Raw genomic sequence first — 26,660 nt, forward strand, 5'->3', positions numbered from 1 at the left:
AACACTATAGAAATAATTCCTTTTATTTCTTGACAGGCTGATTTGGAAGTAAAAGAAATGTCTACCTTAGCGATCGCAAGACCAGTAGCGCCTGAGATTAAACCGGCAGAGGGCGCTTTACCACCACCGCCGACCAAACCTAAAGTAAGCAGTAACTTCAATTAAAAAAAAAGTTCATTTTATGTTAATTTAAATTCGGGAATCGATAAAGTATCAAATGTCTTATTCATCGGATAGAGATGTTTACTGAATTTATTTCTCAACGTTTTTAAGAAAAAGAATGTTTAATATTTTCCTAAGTAAAAAAATTGAAATCTTTAATGTTAATTTTATTTCAGGCTCCAATACCACCATCTTTGGAATTAGTACCAAGTTCACCATCTATAACATCAGTGGCGCCCCCAACGCCAAAGAAGAAAGCGTCTACGGAAAAAACTGCACCACCTCGTCCGGTCTCTCCAAGACCTCCTTCACCTCAGCCTGATGTTAATAAAACCGTAAGTAATAATAAATAGATAAGAAATATAAAAAGATAAGAAAGATATGAAAGTCAATAAAAATATAGTATTAGGTAGCAAACGAGTAACTTCTTAAATTCCTATAAAACATCGTATTTTCCTTTACGTCCCCTTTCTTGTTCAGTCATGGAATTTAGCGGAACTAAACTCACCCCATTCGTTCCTTATTAGAAATAGTTGGGAAGAGGATTTAAATTTGGCACACTTCACTGATATTTGACGCCTTATTTGGTATCAGGAGAGAAATTTAGGAACAAGCTTATATAGGGTTTTACCTACTAAAACCATCTCGGTTGCCATCCTCTGATGTCACTGACAGGGCTTTGGGATCTCCTGTGGAACGCTACAACGCTCCACTTGACGCCTGTCTTCTGGTCGTGGTATACTGGAGCTGGCCCAGTGCTGCAGCTAATGTTTCATACTCTACCCATGTTAATCTCGTTTCAGTGTCCTGCTTCACCACCAACACCAAAGCGACACTCTTCAACATCGAGCACGGAGCAACTGATACCGTCACCAGGATACAAGACATTGCGACCCATCAATAAAATTGACGAAGTCAAGACAATCAAGCGCCAAACAAAAACTGGATGGCTATAAATATTATGATTAATCAGATGTTTACACTACCGAAACAAGTGTACAAAACATTTCTTTTTTTTTGTTTTTTTTCAAAGATGACCTTGAAGCAGTAGAATCAGACGGATTAAGTTAATCTAAAATTGTGTTATTATATTTAATATTAGCAGTTGCTTCATATTTAGCGTAATTAAAGAGAATCTATTAATAAACGTAAGCCTATGTTATCCGGGAATAATGTACCTTCCCAACAGTAAGATATTTTTTTAAATCGGTTCAATAGTTAGAGCCTATTCTAAACAAACAAATCTTTCTTCTTTTTACTTTTAAGTTTAGTTGTTCCCATTTGGCTCAGTTTGCATGTACTCGTTATGTTACGTACAATGGTACCAGGATATCAGGAAGCAAAAGATAATAAGCGTGTAGTTTCAGAGCGTTAAATTCATATCTAATTTGAATGTCTGATAGACTGTGAATATCTTTCAATCTATGATATCCTAGTAATCTTACTACAAACATGTTTTTATTTTGCTTTGTTTTGCTATTTATTTAAACTGTATGTATTAAATATCAACTTTTGAAACTTATTTTATTAATTTTATTCGCACTAATAAATATAATTTGAAAATATCTTACAGTTACATAGAAAGTTGTGTTTAATTTTCCTTATGTTTGATTAAATTGTTTAACCAAATTTACTAATATGTGTTATTATTTTAAAATTATAAAAGTTAAATTTTATTTTTACCTACAATTCACCAGTTTGCGTACAACTTTAAAAAAGTTAAAAAAATAAACTTTCGTTTTGTTTATTTGGTACCGTCAGAAAAAATAGACGTTAAAATAATTAATTGTAGAGAAGAAAATTATTAAAATTCACAATATTAATTGAGTTAATTATTGTATTATAATTTCCTATTTACTTATCACATAAATTACAATATTTCATATTGTTGAATTTATTTCTTATGTTTTTATTTATAAAGTACCTCAGGGAATATACAGGGAACACAAGTGCATTCGTTTCGAAGTGATTCAATTGCGAACTTCAAAATTGTATGTACCTGATGCGCCATAATCACGTGACTTATCGAAAGTTAGTGTCAGTTTTTAGCGTACTACCCTACGCCTACCTAAGCTAGGGGTGACAAGGCCATAGCTAACTATGCTGGTCCAGTGCGGGTTAAAACACATAGCACAGTTTGGTCAAAATTCGTATTATTTAGGAACTCATAAAAACTAATACCAACATTGATTTTAATTATAGAAATATTTTTTTAAAGCTTGTTATGCAGACCTTACTTGTGGGAACTCTTTGTAGTAAAATATCTTTTTGTATGGATCTTTGTTATATTTAGTAAATTGATATTACACTTTTGTAGCTTCATATTGTCGAGTATCTGCGTAAAGGAGAGAAAAAGACAAGGGTTTTGTCACCTTTATATTTTCTATTATCATTTTTTGTGTGAACAAAGCGTTGTTACTTAAATGATGAGATATTTTACCATTAAATATATTTAGAATGAATCCGTAAAAAATGTTTTATGTAGCAAAAGAGAACAATGGCGATTCCATTCATTTTTAAACTCAGAAAACATTTTTTTATGAATAAAATTTTTCATGAATAAAAGAAATCATAAAAGGAACTCATTTTATTATAATCAAACATTTACAAACTATGTCAACAGATTATTAATTAAAAGAAATCATAAATTCAAACAAAAATTATATAAAAAATAAATTAATTTCAGCTATAATTTTAATACCAAGTCTATTAGGCAATAGTAAAATGAACAATTTAAATACTGTTCGTCATTTGCCTTTGCGTCCCTGATGTTGGCAATCATGCAAACATCTCTCTTTCACACCCATCGTTTGCATGTATGCTGTTTCACTCACTCTGCTACACGTGTGTTTTCCAAGCTAACTTCTGATAAGAAATATACGGAAATTAAATAATCTGATGTTAAACTTTCACAAATAAACAATTCTCATATAATCTACTAATAATATAATTTAATTATAATTGCAAAATAATGGCAGTTAACAATTATATATTTAAATCTAGCAACTTAATTTTGAAGCAGCGAGTATATTGCAGTGCAGATACCAACATTGTAAACTTAATATCTACTTAATACTATTTTAAAAGAAAGCATTAAGTATGCATTTCATTTATAAATATCATAAATTTAAACAAACGTATGAAAAATGGTTTGTATGTAAAATATAATCCAGTCGACTAAAAGCCAATTTGGAAATGATTTGAGACAAGAATGTGAAGTGAAAGTTAATATAATTGAGAAATTAATGAACATAAGTGCTTCCTAGACTGTATTTATGCAACTATTTTAATTTTTTAATAACATAAGGTGGCAAACGAGCTAGCGACCACCTGAAGTCGCTGAAATAGCGAAGTGACCGTTGCCCATAGACATTTAATTAACGGAGGACAGGATGCATATTATAAAGCTACGACAATAATTTCCAGACCCACGTGTTAATAAAAAGACTACAAACTAAGTTTTTGGTTGAGGAAAGAATCGAATTTGGCAAGGAGAAAGTTAAGTATGAGTGAGGAGTGGAACACTGTTAGGAGTAGGCCTAGGAAGAGATTGATGGATTGCGCGAAGGTGACATAATTTAGAAGGAAGTGACAGATCGTAGATAAATTGATATTTAGGACGGAACCCTGGTGCGCCAACCCTACGTGAGACAAGGACATGGATGATAGTGGCAAAAAGCCCAAGTGTAAAAGCAGAAAAATAAATTAATCTTAAAAGAATCGGTTAAGAATAGGCTATAAGTACTAGGAGAATATAAAACATTACATAAAGATGGTAGAATATAAAGAACACAGACATGAAAACAGGCTGTAAGTTATTAATCAGAATATCCTACATTCTTTATTGATTCATATTAATAACTATATTATAAACTACGGAAATAGAATAAATAAGTGGAAAGATAAATTAGTGATATTGACAATCAGTGGTGAAAATTAAAACATGGTTTCTGAGAGAACTAACATTCCTATTTAATGTCATATATTAGTTTTTCGTTAACCGCAAGTTTTATCAATTCTAAATTATGCTGAACCACGATAAGCTAGAGTTTAATCGCAATTATAATGGATTGGCCTTTCAGAAACCGAGCGTGAATACATTATAAGATCGGTTTTCATTATTAAGATACCAAAATAACACACAAATGTGTTTCAACCACACATGTGTGCGCGAAAGTTAATACTTTCAAATGTTTAAACAGTCATCGCCAGGTCTATATCTCAAAAATTCTGTATTTATCACAATTAGTAAACGTTTTAGCGAATTTCCAATCTATCAATAAATTTCAAATCTATTGTCGGTTTTTCGATGCATAGAATTATCTTTATAATAGTCTAATTATTGCTCTATTTTGTCTCACTAATAAGTCAATGTAATCCATGTCTGGTCTACAGCCATCCAGATACAATTTTTCCTGTTACTTTAGATCTTCCTTTGTCTCCCATTGGTGGTGGCTTACTGGCTGGTTTAGGAGCACTTGTCGATGGTTTAGGACTACTCTTTGGTTCCTCTGAAAAAACTACAGCAGGTTTAGATTCTGGTTTTTCCTTCGTTTTAGGTTCAGTTGATTCTGTTGGTTTGGATTCCGTTGATGTTTCTGGTTTTGATTCCGTAGTAGATGGCTTAGGCTCGGGTTTTGTATCTTTAGCTTGAGCTGCTAAAGCGGTTGCTGATAGAATTTGTTCTGCCGGTTCACTTTTACTTGGTGTTGGTTGTATTGGTTTTTGAAGATTAGAATCTTCTTCTTTCGTAATGTATAAACTCTTTGATGGACTTTCTCCTTCTGGTTCTTCTATTTGAATGATATGATCCTTTGATGCTTTCGAAGCTTTATCAGTAGTATCCTCTTTTGTAGTACTGGTTGCTGGTTTCTCTTCTTTTGTTTCTTTCGTTGCTTGTTTCGGTTGCTCTGTTGCAGCTTCTGTGTCTGAAATGATATTTTTGTTTGCATGTTTGTTTCTTGTAATTTTGCAGTACATCTACATCAAATATCTAAAGGACTGGTGAGCTGTTTGGGTATATCGTCAGGATAATGCTTTCTAAAGGTGTCAGTATTACTAACGTCAAATGAAATTTTAGTGTAAATTTTATTAGCTTTGGGAGATATGCGATATAAATTTAAATGTAGTTTAATTTAGATTACGACTTATACCTTTCTATTATAAAGGAATAGGTCTTTCGTAATACTAAAATGAAATAATTTCAACTACGACATTACCTTTCCTTTCGATGTCAGCCTCTACTTTAATTTCAGTGTGCTTTATATTTTCATCATCTGAAGTTTCTGGAATCGGTGTTCTCGCTCGGAATATTTTACCTGGTGATAATTTTGGTGTTGTAACAAACTTATTGTGACTGGCACAATACATGGAAGGTGTAGAATATGAAGAGAAAGTGTAATGCAACAGGTCTCAATTTTTTTTATTATGAAACCCATTTAGGAATAACCACCAAGTATTTGGGGAACCAAATACTTCGGTTTGATGGGATCCTAGATTTAGGTTTAATAATTATTTCTTGCCTTCTACAGAATTTGTTATACTCATCTTACGTCCGTTATTAATCATTTAAGGAAATTTTACTTTAGGATTTATACCTTTAATGCTTTTAAATAATGATCTGTAAATATATTCTGGAACATCCCAGAAAGACTTCGAGGAGCTCAAAGGCTTTACAGTGCACTTTAAGAAACGCCGATGTAATGTATTACTTCATTTGGCAATCCAATTGAAACTCATGAATTTAAGAATGATTAAGTTTTTTCTTACATTTTAGTATACCTATAATTGCTTGGGAATTGGAATGTACGCTTTTGGTACAACCTTTATTTACCTTTATTTATACAACGTTTATCCTGTATTCGTATTTCGGAATACATTGTATCGTATAAGAATATTCTTGTAGAACGCAAACTGAATATCTCGTATCGATTATGTAAATAATGTTTTTAAACGTAAAACTGTTTCGAAAGTATATTTTTATATTAAAATTTGAATTACATTCATGAATGTTTTAACTGGATGTATTCAAGGACCATAATCATCATCATATTCAGCCCTAATTCGTCCATTGCTGAACGTAGGCCTCCCCCATCGATTATCACAATGCCCGGTCCTGTACCGCCCGCATCCAGTGCATTCAAGGATATGTTTCATAAATTAGTAAACAAGATAATTGTATAATATTTTTAAATTGAGGTTATTAACCCTAATCATGTGTTTTGGTATGAAAAAGGAAATTACGACGTACTAATTTATCGATAATGAGTATACATTTATGGTATTTAACGGTCGGTCTTCTAAATGTTATTTAGCAATTGGATAGGGTTGTTCGAATTGGAAAGACGTTATATCAGCCTTTTGACTATTATGGTTGGGTTTCTATGTAGTCTCAAGGGATATGTACGTTATTTACCACTCATTCTGTTAGAGGCAGTTGTGGTAGCCGCTTCAAACACTTCATCTTCTAGACTGACGTCACCTTGAGAGCCTCTCTTCTGTTTCTCAGTGAAGTCCGATTTAATCTTGCTTCTCATGAACTTGGCGTACGCAACCCTTGCGGTCGGATTCACCGATGATAGATTTGGATTATACTCTGGAATTAATAAATTAATTTAGTATGTTGTACTGCTACTAGGCAAATGTAGGTTAGACATTTTTTTGCCATCATGTGTATCTTCTCGGCAAGTGAAATATCTATTGATAGTGTAACCTACTATGTAATTTTCGAGTTTTATTTGAGTACTTCAAAGAGTATTTATTGTCTTCATACGCAGTGTATATTTCTTACCCAATAGTTTTTGCGGATCGATAGTCCTGGCCTGAACGTTGTCCAAAATGTGAAGTCTGAGGGACTGTCGGCTGCGTTTCGTCTCTGCCTCTGAAGTCCTTCCGATTGGATCTCGTCGGGTTGTGTTGGTGCGTACCAGAGCGTTCCAATCGCGTTTCTTACTGTTAAAAGTAATTTCATTCGAATTATTTTAAAAGCTATAAATAATGTAGGTCAAACAGTTATGAATCAACTACAATTTATTAAGTTTCGTCATTTAATCAAGATGACTAACTGTGGGTTTCCGAGTTCAAAATCTCTGTTTAAAAGTATTGTTATCTCTGCGTTGTCAAAGATAAGGACAGGTATGACGATATGTTATATACAGGGATTTTGATGTCAGAAGCTCACGGTAAGGTAAATAAAGATTAAGTATGGAGACAGAGTACTCGATTATCTGGTGGAAACCAAAAACAGTCGACAAATATGTTGATTTTGACTAACATTTTATGGATCCGTTGATTTCTCAAAATAATTAAAAGTTATTACCTTTCAGTGCTACCCTTCCGTACGATGGCTTTAGCGATTTGACTGAACACATCTTTGGGCTTGCTCTCTCTGGAGATGACGTCCTTAATGATACCCTCGACAATTCCGATCTGGAAGTCCTTGAGAATTCTCCTCTCCATCACTTTGCCTTTCTTACCGGATACTGCAAGGAAACATGTCATTTAAGTAAAGCAAACAAAAATTTAATACAGCTAAAAATACGTTTTCGTTTCTGAATCTTATTACAATTTACTTTTATTAATTCAAAATGTTGCAACCTTCTTTTATAGCCATATGCCAGTACAAAATCATCCTCCAACCACTTATTTGCCACCCACTCCAAACATATTTTAATATTTACTTGTGGTATCTTGCATGTTGATCCTTGGCGTCTTCATGCCGTTGTTATGAAGTATGTCGATTAGTTCGAAGCGTAGCGTAGATATGTCCTGCCGGATCTCCATCACGTCATCCTCCGTTACGCCAACATCGTCACGCGCCCGCTGCTCCGCCGTCACGTAGCGACGCACCAACACGCGCATCACCGCTTCGTGACCTTCGCGAGCTTTCTCACGAGATTTGTTCTGGATAATTTAATTTTTAATTCAATTACATTTTATAGAGGATTTCCACTGCCGTGACTATTGTGTTGTTACATATTGTTCTCTCTTTCATTCTTGACAAAGCAAAGACGACAATTTCTATTTGACGACAGTGGAATTTCACGACTAGTTCATTTTAGTGTTTTTAGTTTGATGTTAAATTAAGTCTTTTAATTATGACGATAAGCGTTTTAAAATTTATCGGGTGTTCTAGAGTAGATTTGATACTCATAGTTCTTGATTTGTAAATTTCAATGCAACAGGCCGCCTATGATTGTCCAATTCACGGCGAGACATTAGGAAAGTAAATTTTGATAAGGAGAACATGGTAATGTGAAAGACAATATTTATGAGGTTTATTTTAAGCACTTACAATAATAGAACCCCGATCCCGTTTGGAGCATAAGCGTTCGATCCAGCCCTTGAAGTGTTTCGGAGTGGGAACAATATTAAACGGTGGTGGTACAGTATCGCCATCCTCGAAGTAAGACATCCAGAGGTTGCTTCGCGCAAACTTCCATTCTATATCAGCTCGTTCCTGAAGAATAGTATCAGTGAGATAAAGACAGTACGTAAAAGAAGAAAGGCCTTTGTCACCGGCACCAGTGTTACAAGAGAAGTTATCAACAAGAACTATGTTTGGACTAAATTGGAAAAAACTAAATTTATCGCCACAACAAAACATAGAACCAATAAAGAAGTAGAAAGATACGTTATTACATATTTTCTGTGACTTACCGAGATAATTTGGTAAGAGTTTGACATCATGGCAATAAGCATGTTAAGCAGCACTATAATGTTGATAACGGAATACGAGCCGAAGGTGAGCAGCGCCCAGAACCTGGTGAAACTCTTGATGCCTGTCAGCTCGAAGGTTGTCAGGTCCACCAGACCGAAAGACGCCCAGAACAGAGATTGGGATGTTTCGAACAAGCTGAAATTACATAAAAGAACATGACTAGCAAGTCGAAGACAAAAGTTCAGTTGAAATTGCACGATGAAAAAAAACTGAGAATTTTAACACTACACAATAATCATCGTTGTAGTTTTAAGTTTAATAAAAAGGAGTTACAGAGATTGATGAAAGATGAAAAGTCTTACTTTGCGTATCGTCTCCAGATTGTGCAAGCACGCTCTTGATTGTCAAAGTCAGGAATTCCACTTGGAGTATGGTAACATTTGTTCTTTTCCAGTTCGGCGTAGTACCAAAGAAGTTGATTCAAACCTATATTGAAGAACAATGTGATAATTATTCAATACATTTTCCACTGGAAATTCATAAATTAAGAATTATAAACTTACCGCATCCAAAAGCGAATAACACCAACATATAAACGAAGAAGAATTTTATAATATCGATGATCATACGCCCGAGAGATACTTGAAGCGGTCCCAAGTAAGGGTTGATGGAGAAGATATGGACTAGCTTGAGAAAGGAGAAGATCATTCCAGCAGCAAAGGCGCCCTCTGACAGCAGCATCGGATCGAAAGAATCCCAACGCTCACGCGGGTACCAAGGGTCGAGGCCGGCGCGATAGTCTCGCTGTAAAAACATTACTTTGAATTTCCATTGCTAAAATTTTTGTCTATTGTCTATTATAACAGCATATGGTTTTTATTTACCTGTACTATATACCAAGACGAGAATCGTAAACTTATCCAAGCAATGTAAAACATGTTCGTGATAAAGTCGACGATGTTCCACAGATCGCTGACATATTCCATGAGACCGCCTTCCCAAAGTGATCTTATCTCAGCCCATATTAAACCTAAAATGTGTAATGGAGGTAAACTTACCAGAATTCATACAAAGAAGTTTTTGCGAAAATATAAAATTCAGAGACATGGGAGGTATAAATCATGAAGAGAGACTTATGAAGACACAGCATTATGCATCAAAAGTCACGCCAAATAATCCAATAATTTTGCAAAAACTGGTGTTACTTATTCAATCTTAAGTTTTTGTCTACAGACACTTTATTTTAATATTATAGCTTAAATTACATGCTGATAATTGTAAATTTACTTGCTATGAAGATGATGACAGTGAACTCGATGAGGCCCGGTAGTGCGCCCCTCTCGTGGGCTTTCCAATGAGCCACCAATTCCTGAAGCCAGCGGATCCCAGACCATTCCAGTACCAGATATTCTGCCCTCTGAGAGGCCAGTGAAAGTAGAGCTGCGAAGAAAATATTACTTAATACTGTTAAAGATTTGTAAAGGAAAGAAAATAGCTTGAAAAACCACGACCTAAATTTACATATTAAAGGTAGAAAACGTCATAGTTAGAACTTCAACCACCATGATAAATTACTAACTTAACCTACAAGATATCGTCATGATTATTATTAGCATCTGTCATGCATCAGCGTGGTTGACTATGGCCTAATCACCCGTAATTTAGGGTAGGCTCCGAGCCCCTCGGTGGGGGCGTATTGTGAGCTGATGATGATGATCTGTCATACTGGTTGTTGTGTAATTCATTCCACATTCATTATTCACACATTCATTATATATACTTACAAAGAAATAACATATATGATGAACTGTGACAGATGAACTTGACAAATGGTTTCTTCATGAACTTGCCGTACTCCGAATCCGGGTTCAACATGTAAATGGTGCAATACACAGGGAACATGAAACCAAGTTTTGCAACCTGTAATAAAATAATTCGAATAAATATTTATTTAAAAGTGGTTGAACTAAAGTAAAAGAGATATAATACGATTTGAATTTATTGTATGAAAGCAGTTCTTACGGATATCATAATAGAGTTTAAAATATATTTACTGCGACTTAAAACTAATTTTTGAGAGCATTGGTGGCTCAGAGGTCAAGCACTTGACTTGCAATCTGCGGGTCCTGAGTTCGAATCCCGCCATGTACCAATGTGTTTTTCGATTTCCGATTTACATATATACATTTATCCGACGTTCTTACGGTGAAGGAAAACATCGTGATGCTGCACATATCTGAGAAGAAATTTAAAGATATGCGTGAAGTCAACCAACCCGCACTTGGCCAGCGTGGTTGACTATGGCCTAATCACCCATAACGTAGGGTAGGCTCCGAGCCCCTCGGTGGGGACGTATAGTGAGCTGATGATGATGATAAGTAATTTTTAAATTCAATTTAGATTATAATACATTAGTTATTGACAAATCTTCTGTTTATTAAAAGTATGCAACCTTTTAACCTCTTGCATATATATATATATATATTACAGCGACCTCTTTGTTATTTTAGTGATTTAGGTGGCCGCTTGTTCGTTAACCATCTTATAATATAAAAAGGTATCTACCATAGATATTAAAAATTTTATTCTTCGTAAACATAGTAAATAGTCATATTAAGTAAAGTCCCAGAAAATTAGAAGCAGTTTACGACTACAGTAGCTTTAAATGTACGCGAAAATAAGGTAGTAAAAGTAACGTAAAATGGGAATAAACTAGACTCATTTATTATCATAGTTTCCGTCTTTGGATATTCAAGGTAAAGATAATATCAGTAATCTAAGGTCAGGGTAAATTTACACGAGGGTAGACTAGACAGACAGGACTGTACACAGTTAAATAGAGCTGTGTGAGAATGCCCTTTACTCTACATGAATTTATATATTGTTGTCTTTGTTTATTCAAAGGGAATGTGAGCGATGACAATATGTGTCAATTTAAATCCCACACTAATCTGTGTCGGTGTCTTTGTGTGAAATTACCATTACTGTGTTTGGTGGATGTAATTAAATTTGATACGTTAATAAATAATGTAGCGCGTATCATCTTTTGACCACATTGCTTATGATGAGATGGGAGCGTGAACAATTATCAGACTAATATTATAAATGCGAATGTTTAGATGGATGTTTGTTTGAAGGTATCTCCGGAACGGCTCAACAGATCTTGATGAAAATTTACACAAATGTAAAATATAGTCTGGTTCCACGCGGCCGGAGTCGCGGGCAACGATTAAATAAGAAAAAACTATACTACGAGACGTTAAAACGATGGAAATAATGTTTATTGTGTTGTTTAAGTGAACTAGACATTGATATGCATAAACATAAGCTTTTATATTTAATATAAACATTCACAGATGTTTGTTCTCGATATTTCATATTAATAGTAATCGTTATTTATTTGAGGTCATACATCTAGATGTATTGTACAATTGTGTGCATTTATTCTACGTTTTCATTGTAGTACCTGTACAGTCAGCTGCATAGGTGCATGTCCCAAAAGGTTACGTACATAGGGGTGGTCACAAGGGTCACCAGAGAAATTAAATAAAAATTCCCCTCTGCGTATAAAAAAAAATAAATGGCATTTTTTAAAAACTTAAAAATTTTACACCTTCTATGGCAACTTTTACACCTTTTGGGACATCCTGTATACACTTAAAAAATCGGTTCAAATATACGTAGGTACGAAATCGTCATAACATGTAAACATAGTATGAAGTATACGGTAGGATTCGTGTATATAATAAGTGTATACTTGTATTTAAAGTTTTGTTAATGTATAGATATTTATGCAGCTGACTGTACATCTGTCTGCCTGTTTGTTTTATCTATCTATCCAAATTTAAATTACGTTATATCATATGGAATACGCTTTTCACTATTCTTGTTTTAAGTTTTCTAAAGCGTATGTAAATATATGATTTTACCTGCACACATTGTCCGACAATATTTTTCCGTTTAAATCCAGGTAAGCCTTCGTACCATATAGCTCCTAACAATTGTTGTACGTTTGGATGAGCAACAAACTGAAAATAATAATTACAGTAGTTGTAAAATACAATGATAAAACATATAAATTATCTTTTAAGAAGTAGAATAAATCTTAAATTATTCAAACTTTCGTGAGACATTATACTAAACTGATATATAAACACGGCTAAACACTCAAGTATATTCGTCCGGTGTCGGCACCGACTAGTTTCGAGCCCATCGGGGGCCCTTCATCAGGATGAGTGGTACTGGTATTATTTCGCGGACGCGGCCCTCAGCTCACTGTTGGATTACGCCACCGGACGTATATACGTGAGTGTTTAGCCGTGTTTATATATCAGTTTAGAATAAATCTTACTAATATTATGTGTATTTCTGTGGAAAAATATAGTATCCAAAGAGTACAGTCCGACAAACTTAGCTCGCATAGAATAGCGCTATATTTTAAGAAAGAGCACTATAGTTCGACCAGGATTTTGTATCACTTTTTTGACATTAATAAAGTAAATAAGTAATAAACAGTTTTTCTCACCATTTTCTGTTTATATTTAATAGCTAGTTTGAGACGACCGAGTGTCTGCCGCTCGCCAGGTTCCCAGGAGTCCAGGTCCCAAGGATTGTAGTTGAGCATGATCTCCAGCTCCTGGGACGTGCGCGTGTGGTCCAGCAATGATGTTGCGAATTCCTGACATTGCTGCCTTAATGCCTGGTGCCAAAAAGGGATGTAGTTAGTAGCTTATTAGTCTTGGTACTATGAAGAACCAATTCCTAATTTTTTGCGTAGTTACGCTTTTAAGTTTGATTTAGTTCTTCGTAAACGTGTCTTTTTACCGTGTAAAAAAATGTCTACCCTCTATTTGTCTTTGAGAACACAGACAACATTTTTTATAATTAATTGTATTTTGTCTCAATTATTTATAATCTGTATCATACGTTTGACATTTGAATTAACTTTAAAAACTACATTTTTGAAGTCAAGTCATTTTTTACATTTTCTTGATCATTGTAAGGTTTTCCTGACATATCAAAATATGTTATACAGTATTTAGATTATACTATCTAATAATTTAACCTTATATTCGACTCTGAATTCAGTTTCCATCCTGCTGAGGCGGCCGAGCTCCCAGGACAGCTGGAAGGCGGTGAGCAGGGGGTCCGCGGAGGAGAGAGCGATTAAAGACGGCGCTGTGAGCGCGCGGTATGCGTTGATACGCGCCTGCGAGTGCCGCAACGAGTCTTCCTGCTGCGATTTCACGCACTCGTCGCAGCCGCACCTTAATAAGAACAGCTTACAAACTATTCTACATACTAACTTTATGTTGGACATAATGTTAGACACTTAAAATATGTTGGACACATTTGTAAAGTTCAAAGAGTATTTGGTGTAAAAATGGCAAACGATTCTGTGTGTGACTGTACTAAAAATCTTCCTCTCTTTTTAAAAAATAATTTGTCAATAAAGTTTGTAGTGGAAAGAGGGGTCGTTGTGTGAGGCTTTGTTTGAGGAAAGGTCTGTACCTACTTGACGTCGTGTGGCACTGGCAAGGTGGCTCCCCTATCGAGCAGGATCTTGAGAATCTCGTAGTGGTTGCGGTGCGCGGCCAGGATCAACGGTGTTATGTCTACTGTGAAGGTCGCCGCTGAACTGTCTACTGATTCCCAACTCTATAACAATACATACTATTTAATTGTTCGCCCTGTCTATTCATTTATAACTCTGTAACAATATAAGTTTTAAATCAATATAATAATGTTCCTGTTTAACCGATTTGCTACTCTATTGTGATTTGATTAAGATTCATTTTGCTTAATTTTGACTTACATATGGTTCACCAGGGACGTGGTGCTCCTCCTCCCACTGCAGCAACAGTTCCACCGCCTCCACGTATTCCTCTTTGATCGCATGCAATAGTGCGTCCTGCAGATAAAACTCTATGTAAACAACTAATGTCTCATTGCGGCGACTGCTTGTTGAAGAAGGAACATAACATAAATGATTTTCATAAAACTATAATGTAAAGCGACATTTATCAAAATATTCACAAGAAACAAGTGAATAAACTCCCGAAATAAAAGAACTTTTCGGACTTTTACCAAATCTAAGTAGTTAGTAAAAAAAAGTTAGTAAATTTTAGAATTGACCAGAGTTTGTGATTTTACTGTAACTAAATGTTACTAATATTATAAGTGCGAAAGTTTAGATAGATGGATGTCTGTTTAAAGTGTTTAAAGTATCTCCAGAACGGCTCAACGGATCTCGATGAAATTTGGCACAGATATAGAGCACTGGAAGAACACACAGACAACTAATTAAGTTTTCTTTTAATTCCACGCAGATGGAGTCACGGGCGAAAGCTAATCTTATATATAAAATTCTTGTGTCACAATTTTCGTTCCCATACTCCTCCGAAACGGCTTGACCGATTCTCATGAAATTTTGTGAGCATATTGAGTACGTCTGAGAATCGGCCAACATATATTTTTAATCTCGAGCGGACGGAGTCGCGGGCGAAAGCTAATATAATATAAAATGACTTACATATATTTGATACATTTACAATTTGAGGTACATTTAGTTACATAAATACTTTGTTCAAAGGCATTAGTTTAATGCAATTAAATGCAACCTTTGTACGGCCTACTGAAGGATGAATCTCTCATCATATCGTCTACGGATTAGTTAAAAAGCGGCTTATGTTAAGTTCACAATCACGTGTATAAGGAAAATATTACTGGCCATTTATACTTCCGAGTTGTGATATAACTCTAAAACTGCGGTTACATCTGTATCGATACATGTTGTCATAACTTAAATTCTATTCGACAAAACACAAACAGTATAAAAATAAAAATCCTAATAAAAACCCATTAGGTGGACTATGAGTTAATAAATTTTTTTTTCGTACGTTTTGGTAAAATTACCACGAAAAAAATGTTAGTGTCTGTATGTAACATCGAAAAAAAAATTACATGTCATATACCTGGATTATTTGCGTTACTGATAAAGAAAATTCAATTTTTATATGTATGTCTGTTTGCAAGGCCGTTTGTTCCGAGCAACCTCAGAGGTTGGACGAACTTTGAAGGAACTTTGAGAGGAATGTAACTGCGCGTGAGCATATAATTATTCCCAACAAGTCTATTTATGGATATGGATCATAGTGGCCATAAATATTAAAATTTTTAAAACAACTTTTAATACGTTCATTATGTTTGTAATAAACTTCAATTTTGTTTACAGTATATTTTAAACAACTAACAAATAATTCAACTTTATATTAACATAATATTTTACGAGACTACACAACGCTTATTGTGATTATTAGGTTTTTTTTGTTTATAAGAGAGGGGGCAAACGAGCGGCGTGAACACCGAGGTCATCAACGACACCCATGGACAACTGCAACACCAGAGGAACTGCAGATGCGTTGCCGGCCTTTTAGGAAATGGTATGCTCGCTTCTTGAAGGTCCCTAAGTCGTATTGGTTTATTAGGTGCACCTATAATTTGGATTAGATCGGATAAGATTGTCAGATCTAGTATGGCGTAACCATGTTAACTTTTTTCATAAGAGAAGAGGGCAAACAAGCGACGATTTATTTAAAAGTATCAGATTTTATGCGATTTATGCGAATTTTATTAAAAGACAGAGAAGAAAGAGATGATTAGGCGTACTAAAGTTGCCCTCATTTTTAGAAAGCGGTTGGGATTTTTATAGAACACCGACTTTAAACGAACTAAGCCGGAAGCAAGATTGTACCTTCTTAGTCTATTTGAGATTTTATCTGTAAGAATTTTCTATTTTTAAAAGAAAAGGAAAAAAATAGGGGAAATTCACGGTTTAGTGTGACTTGACTGACTAAAACCCCTTTGGTGACCATCCTCGAGTGCGATTAGAGAGAGTCTATCCAAAGTTACCCACCATGGCTCTCTGACCCCAGGGAAAACTAGCCTTGTGGTCTCTCCTAACTACGACAACTCAAGACCTCACCTAGTTTCCTTCTTCCCGGGATGCTTTGGTAAGGCCATTGGTGCCTTTTTTTTAAGAGGGGTAATGAGTTACGCATACCGGGTGCCCCGGGGAACGCCACTCCGGTTATGTTGGACTCTCCACATCCCTTGCACTAGAGGGAAAGGGACATGGAGCCTACCCACCTAACCCCCTCTGGTTCCCTCGACTAACTGTTTACCTGGGTGTGGGCACATGTAAATATTCTTCGTACAAACGGTGCCGCTACCCTAATTACCCACGATTCCAAGGGTCTCTTCTACCAGAAGGACAGGGGATGACCTTTTTTGTATAGAACTACGGGAAAACAGTCCAAGACTCTTCGAACAAACGCCTTGTAACTTACCTATGTGTAGTCTCTGTCTTCAGTCAACTAGATTTATAAGCTATTAAATATACGAGTAAAAGCTTATTCTTTACACATACTTTCAAAGTACCTTGACCTGAATTAAAATTAGATCTAATACGCTTAAACAGCTTACGTCTACATGCACATAAAATTGTTGTGGGTCGAATCAATTTACTTAATTTGGATAAAACTTGTGCCCTTGTTGAACATTATTGAGTTTAAAATGAACGATTTAATGGAATATTAAAATTTGATTGCGAAAATAATAGCTCTTTCGTATAGCTATTTGTATTATATTAGTAATGACGTCATAATGTGGCGATTAACTGTGTATATAATAAAAATAAATTTCATTATCTTTGAGTAACAGACGTATTTTTTTATGTATGTCTCGTCTGTTAATTCATCAAAATCTGGATGACCGAGCTTTGCTCGGTATTTTTTTTTTAATTGTGTTTTTTGTAAATTATATTTAAGTGCGAATTACTAATAAAATGATGAAATATGAATAATATTTTTCGATCTTACCGATAGAAAAAGTTAAGTTTATGTTTAAGTTGATTATCGATAAAACACGAATAAAATGACATTTTCTAAAAATAATTCCTAGCTAGATCGATTTATCGCCCACGAAAACCCCTATATACTAAATTTTATGAAAATCGTTGAAGCCGATTCCAAGATTCCAATTATATATATATATACAAGAATTGCTCATTTAAAGATATAAGGTAATATAGAAGTGAAGTAAGTCAAAGTTTTATCTAAAAAAGTAACAATATTTTATACAGTACGTAAATCACATTTATGATATTGAGATTTGGGGAAAAGACAAGTCTTACCAAAATATACGACCAAATATGCAAACTATCGATGGAAAGAATGCCCATAGGAATACAAAGGTAAATGTAAAGTTGTACCTTATTTCTAGATATCTTTTTGTTATAGAAGTTTTTTGCTTTGGTGCAAAATAAGTTTCCGTTTCAGAGACCATAATCTCTGTTTCAAACATATTGACATCCCTGTCATTATCATTGAGAAAACAGAGATAAAAATATGTTTTAAACTGAGATTATGTTCTTAGAAAACCTTGCTTAGTTTGTACTTTAAACTATTGCTTGTCGTGTAACTTATTTCAAACATTATTAGTTAGAATCATTTGGCGCGAATGACCCGCGTTAATTACAAAGTCAAGTGTCAGAATGATTAGTGAGTGGTGAACGTCGACATTTTAGTAAGGCTAGTGTAGTACACCGGCACAGTGTCGGATTTCCTTCCTAACACTCACTTGGACAGTATAAATTAAAAAAAACCTAAGTTACTCCCGCACACATCAGCTACCTTCCAGTTAAAGTCCCGTTCGAAACGGTCAAGTTGTTTCGACTGACAAAAGTTTAAAAATTAGTTTCATTTTAATAGTAACGTAAGTACACAATACGCAAATAGACAAAAGGATTACCTTAACTTTGATACCGGATGCTAAGAGAAGTTTTATCAGTTCAATATTTTCATTTTCAATTGCGGCGATAAGTGCAGATCTGTTGAGAGGGTCCACGCAATTTATATCGAGGATCTCCGGAGACGTTGCGTACTGGTCTATCAATCTAAAAACAAAAGAATTCAATGAATCATTACGCGCAGAACTAGGACTATGTTGCAGTAGAATCTAGATAGGAAAGTATCATGATGAATTATTTTTTATTACATTCGAGCATTGAGCGTCGGTGGCTTAAGGGTCAAGCACTTGACTTGCAATCTGCAGGTCTCAGAACGAATCCTGCCATGTACCAATGTGTTTTTCGATTTACATATGTACATTTAACCGACGTTCTTACGGAGAAGGAAAACATCGTAATGCAACCTGCACATATATGAGAAGAAATTCAAAGATATGTGTGAAGTTAAACAATCCGCACTGGGCCAGCGTGATTGATTGATTGATTGATTGATTATAGCCTAATCACCCTTAACTTAGGGTAAGCTCCGAGCTCTTCTGTGGGGACGTATAGTGAGCTGATGATGATGATGATACATAAGTCTTCCTTAACCGTTCGTTTTCAGTTGCCCAGAATTAGATAATGTTAGTGAAATTAACTAAAAATACAGTAGAACATGAATATGCGAGGGTCATTGTCCGGTCCCGACGGACTGCTATAAGAAAAACTCTGGTTAGAGAGAAACCTCTATAAACTAAAGAATCATTACTCCCTTCAACTCTTTCTTTATGTTTGAATTTATGTTTTGTAACACACCGATTTAAATAAGTAAGTATGTAAGTTTGGTTTTAAAGGGTGTTTTCCACTAGTCTACACAAATCTAAACTCTATTGAAATTCTCGTACCTTTCAATACAAAGGGAATGTAAAATGTTAAACAATAAATAACATATAAAATACAGGCTTTATAGGGCACGGTCAGTGATAACGCAGCTATACACATAGCTCACACGAGAATAAACAAGATTAAAGTGGACCTTGTAGTGATTCCCGGTGACTTATTGTGACTTATATGCCGAAATAGGTCCTACAATACGATTCTTATCCGGCTTTTGAGGCTACGAATGTGAAAGTTTTTAAATCTCTATTCGGTGTGTTTTGATGCGTCGAATACGGTATTCAAAGAAATTCTTTTGTAATGTTTTGTGTCCAGATGGCTGAGTTTTTTTTTTTTAGTGTTATTTATTGACAGCCTGATTATAGTTTTTTTTAAGAACGGGGCAAACGACCAGCGGATACACTGAGGTGCTCATCGACGCCCATGGACATCTGGAAGACCAGAGGAACCCCAGATGCGTTGCCATTGAAGGAAGGAAGGAACTTCTTGAAGGACCCTAAGTCATAGTGTTTTGGAATTACCGTAGTGCCAAAACACATACATAAAACCTTTCCAACTGTTTTTATTGAAGAGAACGAAAGGATAACAATTTTATTAATTAAAAAAATGCGAAAGTTTGGAAGGATGGATGGATGTTTGTTAGAAGGTATCTCCAGAACGGCTGCATCTAGCTGAAATTTGACATAGATTTAAAGACTAGACGAACATAGAGATTAAATAAGTTTTCTTTTATTTCAGCCGTGGACATGACAATCAATATTATAACTTATTATTCTATATTTAAATGCATACCATCTCAGTTAAGTACAATTTACCGTTAGTTAAGTATTATTGTTTACTCAGTGACTTTGACCTGGTGGCTGAGAGGATTACGCGGGGCTTCAGCGACGGAACACCGTGCCGATTTAATGCCAGGCGTAATGTCACGTGTGTCAACTGTTTATTGTATACTAGATGTTGCACGCGACTCCGTCCGCGGGGAATTAAAAATATGTAATCTTCTAAACTATGTTTTACATCTTTGACAAATTTTATTGAGATTCGTTTAACCGTTCTAGAGATACTTTTTTACAAACATTCAAATTTTTGTATTTACAAAGTTATTTAAAACTTAGCTGTCGTTCGTGAATCCGTCTGCGCGATATTAAAAAAAAACCTAATTAGTAGCCTATGTGTTCTTCTAGACTATGTTCTAAATCTATGATAGATTTCAGCAAGATCCGTGCAATCGTTCTTAAGATACCTTCTAACAAAAATTCATCCTGGATGGATTTTCAGATCCATTTAAACATTCGCATTTATAATATTATAATAGTGAGATGTAAGAAGTACTTCTAGTAACTTCTTCGTCAAGGTCAAAGTCAGATCCTTCTTCTCAATTATTAAGTGGAATTCAAGAGACGAGTAATACTAATTTATTTTTGAAAATAATAATTGCTAAACGAGTAATATCCATATTCAGACTGTTGCAAAACCGGTAGTCTTTTAATAGCGTCTGCAATCTATGGTCCGTGTATGGCGATCGGCTCGTAGCCCAACAACCGCTTGAAACTGTCGTTATAGTGTATAAAAAACGGTCCGTGTATGGCAGCTTACTTTTTAACAGTAGCGTAATCTCCTCGATCTGCATTCAGTAGGAATGATTTCTCTTCTCTTGTAAGCGGCTTCTCGTAGACCTGTCTTAAATCTGGCTGGCTGTTCCTGAGGGCTTCCTGGGAACTCCCCAGGAGCTCCTCCCTGGACCCCCGATTCATTCTTGCCTGGAACAAAGAACAGAAGTTTGATATCTAAAACTTAAAGGCATATGTATAGTTGTTTCATTATTATCTCACTAGGGGGACATTATTTGTATTGTTGTCTGATGATGGTGATGATGATGATGATGACGATGATGAAGACGACGCTGATGATGGCGATGATAAGGACCATTGTACATAAGGTCATTCCATTATAAAATATTAAATAAATATGAAACAGCTCGAAGAAATATAAATAGCGTGTAGGGACACAGTCAGTTTTATAGGCTTTTCTATAGTTCATCTAGTTATTACTATCCTGATTGAATTAACTATAATACTTAACAATCTGCATATACATTTTTGGAGTATAGATTGTCTTTTTAATAAAAAATGTAAGCTAATGGAGGCAAAGGCTAGGAAGAGAACCGATGGCTTTGAATTAATCAATAAAAGATCTTGATGCACTTAAACTTATGCAGATGTAAGGCTTCCACTTTAATGTACCTTGGGTTTATAATCTTTATAGAAGGTCGGTGCAGACAGAAGGAAAGGTCTTATTGTTTGGATAACACCGCGACTCTGTTCGTGGGGAATTAAAGAAAGGGTCTTGACAGACAGACGGACGGACAACAAAGTGATCCTATAAGGGTTCTGTTTTTTTCCTTTAGATATACGGAACCCTAAAAAGTATCTTAATAATAGCCTATGTGATATTCTATATAATGATATGTGGTATGAATGTAGAATATGTTTATGTTTTTTATATTATATAACATAAGGTGGCAAACGAGCGAGCGGCCACGTGAAATCGCTGAAATAGCGAGGTGACCCTTGCCCATAGACATACGCAATTGCATATGCGTTGCCTACCTTTAATCGACGGAGGAGAGGATGCACAGAAAGAAAATATTTTCCCTTTACATGCATCCTCTCATCCGGAAAGTACACTTCCACTACCCATCCTTTCCTTATAAGAAAAAGGGTGGGAAGGGAAAGAGGACTATGTAAGGCCTCCGGGAGGCACACTCATCAGACTGTATGCGGAATAGTTTCAACGTCACGCCTGTCTTCTGTGTGGTCGTGGTATTTCACCAGGCGAGCCAGGCCAATTCGTGCGAAGATGTTAAAGCGGGCTCTACCACTGTTAAACGTCTATACTACATTTCAATAAAATCTGTTAAGCCTTTCTGGAGATACCTTGAGATTTTAACAAAACATCCATCAATATAAACTTTCGCATTTATAATATTAGTAAGATTCATTGTGATGTTCAAAACATCGTAATAATATGAAAACTGCCCTCGTGGTCTCTAATAAAATTGTATTTGTCCACTAATTTATAGGCGTGATAAATTACCTGAACGAATTAGACTAAGTACGTACTAATTACCAGTTGGAGACCACAAGTCAATTATCAAAAAGTTGACAAACTCCCCCGAGTGTAATAGTTATTAGATTATCGTAAATATGTAAAATATAAGTAGGAAAACGTATATTCCTTTTATAACTATACTAGCGATTGTCCGCGACTTCATAATGAAAAGGAAATTAACCTTAGTTATTCCTGCAATCATTCTTCATTGACAAAATCCTAACAAAATCTGTCATGCAGTTTCAAAGATTGCTCGTAACAAATGCGGATTTGCGGACATACAGATAAAAATTTATAAAATTACATTTTCAGTGTAAACGTTGAAAATACATAATGTTTATGCAATATATGAAATGTTATTAATATTACGTACAGACACACCAATTTTGTTGTATGGATTTGTTAAGTTACAACAATTATAAAGTATTATTAAGTGACTTATTTATCAAAAGTTACTGCATAGATTTAAAAAAAAAAACTAGACGAATAGTGATTAACTTAGGCGATTATTTTGTATATTTTTCTATTTTAGTAAGTATTTTCTATATAAAAGTTAAGTATTATCTATATAAAAACAAAACGATATTCAGTTATTTTACTACTATTAAAATGTTAGGATGGATGGATGTTTGATAGTATATCCGGAACGACTCAACGGATCTTGATGAAATACATCGATGTAGAACATAGTCTGGAAGAACACTAATAAAGTTTTTTTTATACCGCGGTCGGAGTCGCGTGCGACAGCTAATATCCAATAAAGAATAAATTATACATACCTTACTCTTAAATCTATTATTTACAGACAAAATACAACTACGATAATCACTTTAAGGTGATATTTTTTTATTTTCTTTCAATATTTTTCTTTACTGTATAATTCTAATAACAAAAGAATGTACGAACAGACCAAAAAGTTAAGGACAACTGAAGGAAAGTCTCGTCAAATAAAAGGAAAGTAGTGGTAAATAAATAAAGGAACGTTTGAATACCATTAGGTATCGTAAGTTTGACAGTTACAGTATTATCGTGTGTTTCCACTGCGAAAAACTTGTTGTAAAACATATAGATCTTTTTCAATATCGTTGATAAAATTGTACTGAGTTAAGTAAATAACAACAAAAATAAAGGTCTTTATAAATTTACTAGCTGTCGCCTGCGACTCCGTCCGCTCGTTATTGAAAAAAAAACATAATTAGTGGCCTATGTGTTCTTCCAGACTATGTTCTATATGTATGCCATTATTGAGATCCGTTCAGTCTTTCTGGAGATACTTTTAAACAAACATCCATCCATCCAAACATTTGCATTTATATTATATACTAGCTGTCGCCCGCGACTCCGTCCGCGCGGGATTAAAAATAGATGTTGGCCGATTCTCATACCTACTCAATATGCTTACAAAATTTCATGAGAATCGGTGAAGCCGTTTCGGAGAAGTATGGGAACGAAAATTGTGACACGAGAATTTTATATATAAGTTGAAGTATTATTATAACTGAATTCAAACGTCTTTGTTGTATAATGCTGAAAAATTGTAAGCATTTTGAGGACGTGTTACATATCATTCGTAACGGGACAAAGAATTGTTAACAATAGAAAGGGCTGACGAGATAGAAATCTTAAGCATATCATGACGCAGTGTAAACCCATCTGATTTATGAGCCACGAGCTTCCATGACTGATATTTGTAGTTATTTTTAAACGGATTGTATCAGACGAGTTTCAGACATAAAAATATAAATTTTATCTAATGGATTCCTAGTAGGTAACTCAACTCGACTAAACGGATCTAAATTAAATTTCACACTTTACTTACTGTATGGAATAATGCATAGGTTGTTTAATAAGTTACAAGATAAATACGAAGTCGTATGCAAAAGTTAGTCATCATCAACCTGCCCTTATCCCTAACGAGGGTCGGTACAGTATGTACTACTCCTCCATACATCTCTATCAGCCGTCATATCCGAGTCTACCCCTCCTCTTTCACACAGTCATTTTGAAATTAGAAGGTATTTTAATAAAAGAAAATTTAATTGTTGCGAATTAAGGTTACTCTACGGATTTATAAAATTCTTTTAGCAATGAATACCTTTTTTAAAAAACGATTAATCTGAGGTAAGTATATTTTGTTTTTAAATAATTGAACCGATCGACTCTTACGCATAAAAATATAAATTTTAATCCCATAAAATAAAATATAATACTTTAGTTAGGATCATAAATTTATCAGAGAAATCTAAAAGAATCTTCGAAAGAAGAAAGATGAATACATTTTTTTATCTTTTGATATTGTTTTACTATAATTATTAATTAATTTGCCTTTATTAGTATTTTCATACTCACTGTTGTGTTCATATCGAAGCGAACACGAACTTTCTTATCCTTTTTACGCTTCTTCATTTTTATCTTTTATCTTTTCACATCACCAAAAAAGGAATCACTAACAAATTTTTATTAAAACTAAAATATATCATCATTTGACTATTTTCACATTTTTAATATCAATTTCATATTTTCGACTCAAAAAAAAAACGTATTTAAATTTCGTCTTAAAATATATTTTATCGATTCATTTTACAAACGCGTCACTAACAGATCACAGAACAATTGAATCTCTTAAAAAAGATGCTCTTTTTACTAAGTACACAAACATGTTTGTACCGGTTTTGTTTAATCTGCGACGTATTTTAACAGCTGTACGAATTTTAGTACTGCCCTCGAGCAAACCGTGTTCGAACTGAAGTTTGACTTGCTATTTTTAAAATGATATGTATTAGTTTTATGAATGAGTGTTTAGTGTGACTCATGACATAAAACAACTAAATTGTACATAAGGGAATTGAAACAGGAACATCGAATATTAGAATTAATTTTATTATTTAATTTTGCAACTCTTTTGCAGTTCAATGTACTTATTAAAATAAAAAAAATAAAAAAGTCAATTACATATAATTCTTTTTTAGAAATGACTAGTTGTCGCCCGCGACTTCTTCCACGTTTAATGAAAGAAGTCCTAATTAATTCCCGGTAATTATTCGAATTTTTCTTACCTTTTAAACCTTCCCTAGCTCTCCAGAAACATTTCAAGACCAAGATAAGATAAATCCGTTCAACCGTTTACGAGTTTTAGCAAGACTGAACATGAAGAATGACATGTAGAATGGATGGATGGATGTTTGTTTGAAGGTATCTCCAAAGCAGCTGAATGGATCTCGATGAAATATAATACAAAACATAGCCTGGAAGAACACATAGACTACTAAATATGTTTTTTCTTTGATTTGTATGTTTGCACATGATACTAAAAAAAAATATATGTATATAATAATAAAGAAAATAAATATTCGTAAGTAATTTTATTAAATAACTAACTTTATGTGTGTTTAGTCATTTTTTCTTAATTGTCACCAGTAATTGTAAGCCACGAGTTTTTAAATAATCCAATAAGCTTTTTTAAAGTATTTCATTGTTTTCAGTTGTTATTGAGGCAGGTTGTGTAGACAATTTTAGCATTTCAACAGGCACTTTTGTGTAAAGTTTAATACTTTCTCATCTCCGACACATGGCTGTCTTGTCTTTGATCATGTACGCTGCCTGAGAACTTGTTTACGCAGTAAAAACGTCAAGCCCAACGACAGTTAACATCTACGAGTTAGGAACATACGCTTATTGGTCGAACGTTTAAAGCGCGATACTTCTATAAATTACTCTACTTATTTGTTAGTTAAGGACAAAATGTCATACCTGACTGTACCCCTTTGACATTCAGACGTAGAATATGAATAGCATGTCAATTCACCTGTCAAAATTGACACATCTTACAAACCCACATACATGTAAACAGTGCGAGAATAATATTACTGTCGTGATTACTAGGGTAAAATAAAATAACATCCGACTCGAAGGACCAAAAACGATTACAATATTCTTAAATAATAGTATCTTACAGGGAGTTCCTAAGATCAAAATCCCCTTTTAAAACATATCGTTATTTCTGTTTTGTCAACGATAACGCGATTGGCGATATGTATACAGAGA

At 34.5% G+C, this 26,660-nt stretch overlaps 2 protein-coding genes across 2 annotated transcripts in view; one reads left to right on the forward strand and one right to left on the reverse strand.

The window, feature by feature from the left end:
• The window catches only part of trpl (transient receptor potential-like), a 15,712-nt gene extending 14,087 nt beyond the window's left edge, over positions 1-1,625 (forward strand). Inside the window, exons 22-24 of the mRNA XM_013316212.1 lie at positions 37-144; positions 339-497; positions 966-1,625. Coding sequence (XP_013171666.1) covers positions 37-144; positions 339-497; positions 966-1,118 — 420 coding nt within the window. The 3' untranslated portion in view covers positions 1,119-1,625. The remainder of the gene's footprint in view (positions 1-36; positions 145-338; positions 498-965) is intronic.
• Positions 1-25,095, reverse strand: part of trp (transient receptor potential) — a 25,423-nt gene extending 328 nt beyond the window's left edge. The window contains exons 1-21 of the mRNA XM_013316210.1: positions 24,966-25,095; positions 21,102-21,265; positions 18,632-18,776; positions 14,637-14,732; positions 14,337-14,479; positions 13,887-14,088; positions 13,347-13,520; positions 12,751-12,849; positions 10,606-10,741; positions 10,109-10,261; positions 9,706-9,851; positions 9,385-9,625; positions 9,184-9,307; positions 8,821-9,016; positions 8,456-8,620; positions 7,842-8,064; positions 7,481-7,643; positions 6,953-7,113; positions 6,578-6,757; positions 5,382-5,480; positions 3,534-5,090 (exon numbers count right to left, since the gene is read on the reverse strand). Of these exons, the coding sequence (XP_013171664.1) occupies positions 4,552-5,090; positions 5,382-5,480; positions 6,578-6,757; positions 6,953-7,113; positions 7,481-7,643; positions 7,842-8,064; positions 8,456-8,620; positions 8,821-9,016; positions 9,184-9,307; positions 9,385-9,625; positions 9,706-9,851; positions 10,109-10,261; positions 10,606-10,741; positions 12,751-12,849; positions 13,347-13,520; positions 13,887-14,088; positions 14,337-14,479; positions 14,637-14,732; positions 18,632-18,776; positions 21,102-21,265; positions 24,966-25,022 (3,606 nt within the window). The 5' untranslated portion in view covers positions 25,023-25,095 and the 3' untranslated portion in view covers positions 3,534-4,551. The remainder of the gene's footprint in view (positions 1-3,533; positions 5,091-5,381; positions 5,481-6,577; positions 6,758-6,952; positions 7,114-7,480; positions 7,644-7,841; positions 8,065-8,455; positions 8,621-8,820; positions 9,017-9,183; positions 9,308-9,384; positions 9,626-9,705; positions 9,852-10,108; positions 10,262-10,605; positions 10,742-12,750; positions 12,850-13,346; positions 13,521-13,886; positions 14,089-14,336; positions 14,480-14,636; positions 14,733-18,631; positions 18,777-21,101; positions 21,266-24,965) is intronic.
• Between the last annotated feature and the right edge of the window lie 1,565 nt (positions 25,096-26,660).

The sequence above is a fragment of the Papilio xuthus genome, unplaced genomic scaffold, assembly GCF_000836235.2.
Source record: "Papilio xuthus unplaced genomic scaffold, Pxut_1.1 DF826949.1, whole genome shotgun sequence".
NCBI classification, from domain to species: Eukaryota; Metazoa; Arthropoda; class Insecta; order Lepidoptera; family Papilionidae; genus Papilio; species Papilio xuthus.